The 10101-nt window shown below is 36.9% G+C and overlaps 1 protein-coding gene across 2 annotated transcripts in view; it reads right to left on the bottom strand.

Annotated features, from left to right (window-relative positions):
• Nucleotides 1–2920: 2920 nt before the first annotated feature.
• The window catches only part of me1 (malic enzyme 1, NADP(+)-dependent, cytosolic), a 151589-nt gene continuing 144408 nt past the window's right edge, over nt 2921–10101 (bottom strand). For both annotated transcript variants that reach the window (XM_015355456.2, XM_006626268.3), the window contains 4 exons: nt 9950–10092; nt 7206–7379; nt 5461–5559; nt 2921–3515 (listed from right to left, as the gene is read on the bottom strand). In XM_015355456.2, the coding sequence (XP_015210942.2) occupies nt 3348–3515; nt 5461–5559; nt 7206–7379; nt 9950–10092 (584 nt within the window). In that variant the 3' untranslated portion in view covers nt 2921–3347. The remainder of the gene's footprint in view (nt 3516–5460; nt 5560–7205; nt 7380–9949; nt 10093–10101) is intronic.

The raw sequence follows: 10101 nt of genomic DNA, 5'->3' as shown, positions 1-10101 counted from the left end.
CTCAGTCAGCAGTCAGGTCCAGATGCTTCACATACTGTAGTTCATTCCCTGATGAAGCTTCCTCTCAACATGATGCTGTCAACAGAATGTGATGTGTCATGTTGGGGTGCAGAAGATGGCAATGCTTGTGTAAGTAGGAAAGAAACAAGAGAGACAGAAGATTAAAAAAAAGATAAAAAAACTGAAAACACTGGTGAGGTTCAGCAGCCAGATGTTCCCACTCAACCAGAACTGGACGGTGTTGTGTTGGGTTGCAGAAGATGCAGTGCTTTGCATGTAGACCAACAGGCACATCTCATACATGGTTTAAGATGAGTCTTCCTCAGCTAAGGCCACTTACCCATTAGGCAACAGTATATTGATGTACTGTACAGTACAGTGACACCTGCATCAGATACAGAACTGTACAACATTTTCAAAGTCAATATTGGCTTCATAGTGGCATCTGTAACCAGAATTCCTGCTTGCCTTTCATAATGTCTGGGTGGTATGATGTACATTTCATTTCTTAATGACTGACTTCACCATACTTCAGGGACATGTAAATTCCTCCTTTCAGTGCCTCTACCACTTCATCCCTAGCTTGTTTCAAATGCTTGGTATTCATGCTTGATTTATCATAGCACTAGGTTGTGTTTTGAAGTTCACTACCCAAGGGAACTTATTTGATGTATTGACTCTTACAAACTTTCAGTTTTATCGGTTTGGATATGATTGTAAAGATCTCAAATATGAAATATTTTAAAGTATCACGATTTCAGGCTCAGACATTCAGCCCCCTACAAGGTTTACATTTTTGTTTAATAATTTATATGCACTGTAAAATCGACTGTACGCTCACTGCAAAACAGTTGGCTTAGAAACTGTCTTTGTAATCACCTGTAAAGCACCTTTCTTCATTTCCCCTGGAAAGCTCTTCAATAATTACAACAAAGAGCAACCTTTCTCCATAGCAGTTAGAAAATGGTATACAGTAGCTTAGCACCATTAAAGGCAGACAGTACGTGCGCAGGAGGGAATGTCTCTTAGCTTATTGTACATCCATACTCCTTGTTAATGTCTGCATTTGGAACCTTGATCTGGAGTAGCAAAAGCATGACTTTTCACAACTAATACAGTGTGAGCTACTTTGGGATTTCCATCATCAACAAACCTCTGTTAAAGCATCCTGCTTGGCTTCATAACCATTTCTTAAAGCCCTGGTCAGGTCAATCGTGCTGACCACCTTGCGGAAGAGAGGCTTTTCAGCGTCGGACTGATCACAATCGAGATGGGGATATGTGCATCTTCCACTGTTCGGTTGAAACAGAAGAAATTGTCTGGACTCTGAAGGTAAAAAAAAAAAAAAGTACTGGTTTCTAGACATTCTTCCCTACATGATTCGACAAAATTTAGAGCATGCGCAGAGCACAGAACAAGGACAGCCAAAGTTCTTCCTTTTTAAGACCTTAGTGGAAGTCTGGTAAGTTTTCAGGATGGTAAGTTGTTGGCATTATCGTAGCCTGTTAGCCCATGACAGTTCCTCAGGTCAAAGAGACATGACAGACATGATGGTTTTTGCTATACATTCATCGATATAACCATGAAGCAGTAAGGATTTGTTGGCATAGCCCTGCTGGGCAATCTACAGTAGATTGTTTACATTAATGATATTGGGGCTAGAATCTACAACAATACAGAAGTACTTCTGAATGGCATTTACAAGTTTTTTTTGGTATCCCTTGTAAATCACAGCCTATTAGTGCTTCCTCTGCCAGAGTTCCCATATTTAGTAAATCAAAAAGGACAGATTAATTCTAAGCTCCACAGAAAACAGTCTAATGCTGATTCAAGTACCATAAAGCTGACATTGTGCGGTTCAGGTTTTTCCATTAACCGTGGACATGGTGCAGGTGAAAGGCATCTCTCTAATGCTTCTCTTTTACTCTTCATTTTTTTATAGTTTTACACTTCTATGGCTATTTTTACTCTTTTGGGAGCAATCCTATTTGTTTTGTGAACCGGAACCTTCTGCAAATACAGTATCATGCATGCTTCACCAGTAGAGAAGTCAACAGAAGTCTGTGTATTTGCATAGATTACAGCTTGATTCTAATGGCATGGACAATCAAAACAAAACATTTCAAGTTAAATATTTTATTAGAAAATTAAAAATGACCACTTAGGACATGACTGACACAGCACCTCTCTAATGCTTCTCTTCTGCTCTCCTCATTTTTTCCATAGTTTTACAGTTCTAAATGTTTACAGGCTAAATGTTTCAGTCCTAGGCACTTGCCCATGCCTAACATCTATTTTGAAAATACAATGTGCTTACTCTACCTTTTAAAGAAATATAAGCCCCTTTCTTTTTCATACCTTGATTTAGAGAAGTTTACTTTTAAAGAAATCTATAATGCATGTATCTAAAATTCATAATTAAATTAATAATAAGAGGTAAACTTAAAAGTAAATGAGTGAATGCTTGATATAGAGCTGTGCTCTGCAACCCTGCTTTTAAAATAATGTAAGGTGTTCTGGTATTTTTTCAAATCTAAATGACTTACTTGAACCTGTTATTTATTCTTATTTCTTGTTCTTGGAATTATTAGTTCAGATTTAAAAAAAAAATGTTATATAGAAAAATGTTTGCTGATGTGTTTACCTTACTAATATTTTTATTTTTCTGTCCTTGAAACATGTCCCCAATTCAGATTTGGAGCAAATGTATATTTTTTACTTCATATGCTTTTATTTTTTAACAGTGGTTAACATTCAACCTCTATCTAAATCGATCTTACTTCTATTTTTTAAATGCTATCAAATGGTTCTTAGTGATTCTCAATTCTCTATCTGCAGTAGAAAAAAATCCAGTTTATTAACCTCCTCACTTCATGACAGTGACATTTAGAAGCATATAAGAAAAACAGTCAAGATCCAGTTTCACTCAAATTTTACATTTATTATACATTTTTAAAGTGATTTTCCAACAATAATGAATCAAATAGCGTTTTCACAAACTCTATAGCAATTAGTAGTACACCATTCTGATGCTGTTCACATAAGTGAAAAATGCCATTTCCATTCAATTAAAGAACAAAGATTACAGTAGAAGCACAATTATGTGCAGCAGATATTAATTGGGAACTCTGAGGATGACTGAAAGAAGTTACAAGTATTTCATTTTAAATTGCAAGGACTGCAGCCAATGTTAATTGCATACACTATATAAATGGCAATGAAATCTAAACAAAGATGTTGCATGAGCAAACTATTGAAAATGTTAGATTTAATAGATTGTGCACAGCAACTGACAAGGAATGCTCTCCAGGGCCATTTATATATATTCAATTATATTGCAGGCATTGCTACAGTTTTACAGTCTGTATTGTCATGGCCTCATTAGGCCAAGAATAGGAGTCAACAGCAAACTGGTCATAGTTGGTGCTGTACATGTGGGAACGCACAAAATCTTCCTTATTGCTTGGTTCTGGGTGAACACTAGCCAGATTGTTTTTGTAGGCATATTCTACAATCTGTTGATTAAAAAAAAACATCCAATGTTAATTATGGTTAGAAAAGTAAATTCATACATGCACTTATAAATAACATTTATCATTAAAAAAAACTTTTCTGATATACTGTACAGCACAGTGATTGAATTAGTATGGTTCAGAGAGACTGAGTACCAAATTTACAATGTCATGATTGCTAGGAACAAGTTATTAATAAACCTTTCCTACAAAGCAGGCAAAAAAATAACTTTTCAAAAATAGACATACTGTAGGATCTCAAATACAGTACTTTATTTGAAATCACCCCACAAAATGTTATGCACAAAAAGGTCAGATGAATACCAAAAAAATGTCCAGATAACCAGTATATAGACCTAATGTAAGATGTACAGCATGCTACAATAAAGTGTGTGGACAGAAACTTGTTGAGCAATATATACATTTTAAAATTTTGCAGAGATCGTCATGTAAACACAAAACTAACATTTTATCAAGGATCATGATTAATCAGTGTAAAGTTTGAAAAAAATACCTTAATCACATGTAAGTCTTAAGTATTTTGAGAAACTACAAAACACAATGAAATCATCATAAGTAAAATACTATCATAGTCAGGTCACTTTAGTGACCAATCTGATTACCAATTTTATTTGACTGCACTTACAGTACATTTTCACCTATTTAGACTCCTGGGTAATTTACTGGAATCAAGTATCTTACTAAAGCAACAGCAGTGTCTTAACTGGATGTTGTAGCCAATCTTTGAGGGTTCTGGATGTCAAAACTAACAACTGCTCCAAACCAATATCCATATTCCTATTGACAGTTTTTAATGTTGATAATTAAATATAAACATTTAATTTATTTTAGAACGGAGGTTCTCAATTCTAGACTTCATGGGTTGCTGTATAGAAGGCTTTATAGTATAGTTCTTTTAAAATCTCTGCGTTCTTCAGGTAATTAGTGGCTCAGGTGAAAAGGTTGTTTCAGAGTAGGCATTTATGGGTTCTATCATTTTGCAAGATTCCACAACTAAGTTCCAGAGAGGTCTTGGACATCTGGAATTATGAACATTAGATTGTCACAGCAGTTGGTTTTATGTCATTTTAATGTCAATGAAACATCCATTTCTTGTCTGAGCATTTTCAGATAACTGGTAGTGTTTATTACCATCTTTGCCCTAGTACTGCACTTGAACACCGCAAGACAGGATCAGACAATCCATCTTCAGCACCTTCACAACAAGTTTTTATTGACAGATTCTATTGCAGCAAATGCCGTCATTTGGATTTGCAAGACACGGACTGACTGAACAGCCCAAAGACATCTGACAAAGATTTGTGATTCTGAAGGCCATACCAAATCCTTACTTGTCAACATTGAACTGGCCAGAAATAACCTTTCATACAGAAACGAGAAGTTATTTCCTCTGAAGAGAACTACTTTTTTCTGACCTTTCATGGACAGCTCCATATTGATTGATGCCAAAGAAAGAGTTACACAGAGTTGTTAACTGGCAAAGTGTGGTTGTGGGTTGTGGGGGGTGCAGCTAATGCTAAATTCCAGCCAGAACCCGTTGTCATACAGGATAGTTTCAGTGCACAGTGCCATTTGGATATCTATTGTGACCAGACCTCCTTCAACTGTGCAGCCTGATGAACACAAACAGCAATGCTTGCCCCCACAAAGAAACTTTCCTTCATGAGCACAATGTTCAAGTGTTAGACTGGCTTTCATCAACTGATAAGGGTGCATGTCTGACAGCAACATCTATCAGCCCCAGGTGGGTGTCAGGACTGTTGTAGGACTTTTGACATTGTTGAAACAAGCAATCTATTAATCCTTCATGAAGTCATACTGTATAATGTTGTCACTCATAAAATTGTGTTCTTATCTCAATGTATAGGTATATATTATTTGAAGTTTCAGAAGATTAAAAGCCATTTAATAAAATGTCAATGATTACCGTCACTGCCAGCTTGAAGGAAACATCCCTAATGTTGTTCAGGGGAGGATACAAGCGTCCTTCAGCCAAATCTTCATCCTTCACTAATGTGGCTATTGTCTTGTTCATGAAAAGAGCAACAATAAAAAAAGTTCATTGAAAATAGAAAATTTTAAACTCCATGAAAACCTGCCCAATTTTCCTCAGCACCATGAGCTGCCAATTGTAATTTTAGCTGAAAACTGATATACAGTTTGACATTTGTTGACAACTGAATACTAACAAATATTCAGGTTAGAAACTATAAAACACAGGCTTGTAGACTTTTTTCCTCCCCTTTCTAAGCCTCAACTTTTGGCTAACGTCCAAAAGCTACACATTCAAGTGGAAGACCTGACTTCTGTGCATTGCTGATCACTGAGACTTTCCCTAATCCGTAGCTGTTCCTCACCCCTTGCCAAACATTCTGAATTCTGTTAATTTTTAAATGTTCACAGGTTTATATTTGAGAATTAAACAATCATATGAAACAAGTGAAAGCTTGCTAAACATCAACATTTATAATTGCTCTAAAGACAAGTAATTTCGGTAAGTATTATCTTTGTTATGAGTTTATTACGAGGTTGACCAAACTTTCTAGGCAACATATTTAACTCTGAATTATGTCTTCCATACACACTCTTGTTCTGATTAATAGTACAATAAAAGCTTTACTACACCAAATGGTTGTACAATTCAGCATATTCATCAAAAAGCCCATGCACCTTCAGCCTTTACAATCTGGTAAAATTTCTGGTTCTACTACTGTATGTCTATTGACATCTCACATTACCATCTTTCAATGTGCTCAGTTACTATGAATGTCTGCCACAGCGCAGACAGAGTGTATACATTTTTACCTAGTTTCATCTCATTGCTTGTTTGCATAATCTGGAATCATTTGTGACCTTTTAGTCACGACTATTGTGAAAAACAAATACTAGGAATTAAGGCATGTGAAGCTCTGTTATTTTTTGTAATACCCTTTGCTTGAATTAGTTTTTTTCTTACTATAGTACCAGAGCAGCACTGGGTTCAACTACTGGGTTGCTATCTGTGTGGAATATGTATGTTTTGCCTGTGTTCATGTGGGTTTTCTCCGAGTGCTCTGATTTCCTCCTACAGTCCAAAGACAGACTGGTAGGTTAATTTGTTTCTGGTAAAATTAGCCTTGGTGTGACCGTCACCCTGTGACGGACTGGTGTCCCATCCAGGATGTATCCTGTCTTGTGCCTGTTGCTTGCTGGGATAAGCTCTGGCTCCCCCAGAACTCTGAATTGGATAAAGTGGTTAGAAGATAGATGGACTTCAGTAATATACTGTACACTACTAAAATATTAGAGTATACTGTAATTCTGTATTGTAGTACCATGATAAAAAGTGTGTGGGTAATTTCTGGCAAACTATGACTGGATAAATCTTTCTTGACTAACCAGTATATTTGACTATTCAGGCAAATATACTTTTGTATATTCTTTGTGGATGGCAAATGGTAATTTTTGTTTTACCAATGGTAACACACAGATTCAAAGAATATACAGTAGTGTACTACAAAATTGTACAATGTTTTCTTTGAATATCTGTCAGTCTGTTGACTTTGTGTGACTTTCCAAAATTCTGTCACACACCAGATAAAATTCTAAAAGCACACTTATTTCCCCACGGCACACCAGTTGAGAGCTGTTGCCCTAGAAATTAAGATTTTGTAGTGAATTAAAAGGCATTACCTCAGCAGTTGTAAGAAAAATCTCATCAGTGACATGTCGGACTCCGCATGCAATAACACCAAGAGCAACTCCAGGGAAAACATAAGCATTATTCCCTTGGCCAGGGTGGAACCTTCGGCCATCAGGAAGTGTAACGGGATCAAAAGGACTGCCGCTGGCAAATATTCCTCGACCCTAAAGAATGATGTAAAACACAAGACAAATTACAAACATGGAAAACTATATTTTAATTATACAAACACAAACTATGAGAGAGGAGCTGTTCATCTGTGACCTTGAGACTAGACACTTTATTTTAGGGGTAATTATTATTATAATAATAAAACAATAATTGCTTACACTTACAGTATATAGCGCTTTTTATAAAGCGCTTTACAGATAATGGGGACTCCCCTCCAACACCACCAATGTGCAGCACCACCTGGATGATTCCCATTTCTTCTCCAAGCACTCGTCTTACCGGTTCATAAAACGTTTCCCAAAATACTCCCAGTACAATCTGATTTACCAAACAAATTCTGAGGCATAGAGGAGGTATTATAATGCCTTAAATATGTATAGTCACCTCTGGAATGGACTCGCTCATCTTAAAGGACACCAAAGAATGAATTCTGCAGTTTTCATGCAGCCAGTACATGTTCATAAAGAGAAAAGCAGTGGAAACATCTTTGATAAGATTTAAATCCCACTGGGCAAACATTGTACTGTACATGCTGAATAAGAACTTGAAGTCCGAATACACCAAGAATAAGCAAGAACGCAAAGAGACTGCAGAAAAGCATCTCAAATGATTTCACAAGGTTAGGCTAAAGGCAACTTCAGTAAGTGAATATTTCATTTGGGAGTTTACCAAGGAAGAAATGAATAAGTATCAAGCATTGGAAAGAAACCTATTAGCATACAAGAGAGTGATATTTATTGACTATAAGTACTTCAAATTTCAACTTGATGGTATAGTATTGTTTGCTTTTGGAACAAGAGATTATTCATTGGATATAAATCCTCCCATTGACAGGAATGTTGCTAGTGTAGTATCAATCCATATAAAGGGTGACAAAACAAATAAGCATGTGAATAAACAATACAACTGAGTCCTACTTCATATAAGACTAATTAAACACTAAGACCTATTGGATCACACAGTATGTGTAAATAAGATCCTAGGAAAAGGTCAGTATTAGGTAGAGTACTTTAAACAAGTACAGTAGCATCATTGATAGACGTATAGCCCATATGATACAACAATATTCGATTTTCAGAAGGGTTTTGATTTCACAAATTACAGGCAGTAGACTTACAGGGACATGTGTTTTTGGATTAGAAACTAACTTCTATATCAATAGTTACCTGTTACAATTCCATCTTTTCTTGTAAATGTACAAAGTAAATCAGATGCTATGTGCTCCTCATCCAAAGAAAATAATACTGTAAAATCACATATTGTATGTAATGTCTTTCCTTGAACTGAAAATAAATTGTTTTACTCGTTATAACCAGTTTCTTAGGAATGTTGCAGAAATTTCTAAAATGTTGGATTTCAAATCTAAATGTGCTTATTAAATCCAAATGTGAAAGTGCATTTAAAAATGAGAACAAAGGGTGACGGGACTATAGAACGAGCTACACAGCCATGATGTTGAAACTGATTCCCTGGCTTCTTTCAAGAAGCGGCTGGATAAGATTCTTGAGCCAATTAACTACCAAGGGAACTAGATGGGACAGGTGGTGTGCTCTTTTTTTAAAGCTAGCCAAAGTATTCAGCCAGCAGCCACAACTCTGCAACTCACAACTGGTAACCCACTGAAGGTCAGCAGGTGTGAACCTGGTCAGTACCTGGATGGGAGACCTCCTGGGAAAAACTAAGGTTGCTGCTGGAAGAGGTGTTAGTGGGCCAGCAGGGGGCACTCATCCTGCGGTCCAAGTGGGTCTTAATGCCCCAGTATAGTGACGGGGACGCTATACTGTAAACAGGCGCTGTCCTTCGGATGAGACATAAAACCGAGGTCCTGACTCTCTGTGGTCATTAAAAATCCCAGGGCGCTTCTCGAAAAGAGTAGGGGTGTAACCCTGGTGTCCTGGCCAAATTTCCCATTGGCCTTTAGCAATCATGGCCTCCTAATAATCTCCCTCTATAAATTGGTTTAATTACTCTGCTCTCCTCCCCACTGATAGCTGATGTGTGCTGATTGTCTGGTGCACTATGGCTGCTGTCGCATCATCCAGGTGGGGCTGCACATTGGTGGTGATGGACAGGGGTCCCCATTACCTGTAAAGCGCTTTGAGTGGAGTGTCCAGAAAAGCGCTATATAAGTGTAAGCAATTATATGATATACTGTCTTAGAAAAGCATAAACAGAAATATGTAACTCCATTTTTTACCAAAATCTTTGTTTTGCTCCAGCTTTGTTTGTGTCAATTAATTGAATAACTGGTAGAGATTAACATGTCTTTCCATGGTGGTCTACAGAATAGTTACATACAAGGTGCACACATTCATGTGATGACTTTTCATGACAATTATGTAAGTGAGAGAGGGTGCTCTGAGTTGAGACCAAAATGTAATGACAGCAGACAATAGAATCTGTCACCAGCTGTTATAGATTTTAGTGACCAGTAAAATTCCTTTAAAAAGCATCCAATTGATGCAAAAGTATCACCTTCACTATTAAGATGATAAAGATTTGAATTTTTAGGATGTTGTTAGCTAAATTCAAGCATGTTCTATTGGTGGATGAAGTACAATACCTCTGTCAGGCGATAACATTGCTCTGCAGTGCATTCTGCTTTGCTGGTTGGATTGCTTAGGGCAAAGATAACCGGATGCTCATTGAAAGATGCCATGTCTTTTATAATTTGCTCTGTAAAGGCCCCAGCTATTGCTGCAACACCTGAAAATG

The sequence above is a fragment of the Lepisosteus oculatus genome, chromosome 2, assembly GCF_040954835.1.
Source record: "Lepisosteus oculatus isolate fLepOcu1 chromosome 2, fLepOcu1.hap2, whole genome shotgun sequence".
In the NCBI taxonomy this organism is placed as follows: domain Eukaryota; kingdom Metazoa; phylum Chordata; class Actinopteri; order Semionotiformes; family Lepisosteidae; genus Lepisosteus; species Lepisosteus oculatus.
This window is presented reverse-complemented; position numbering and strand designations above follow the sequence as displayed.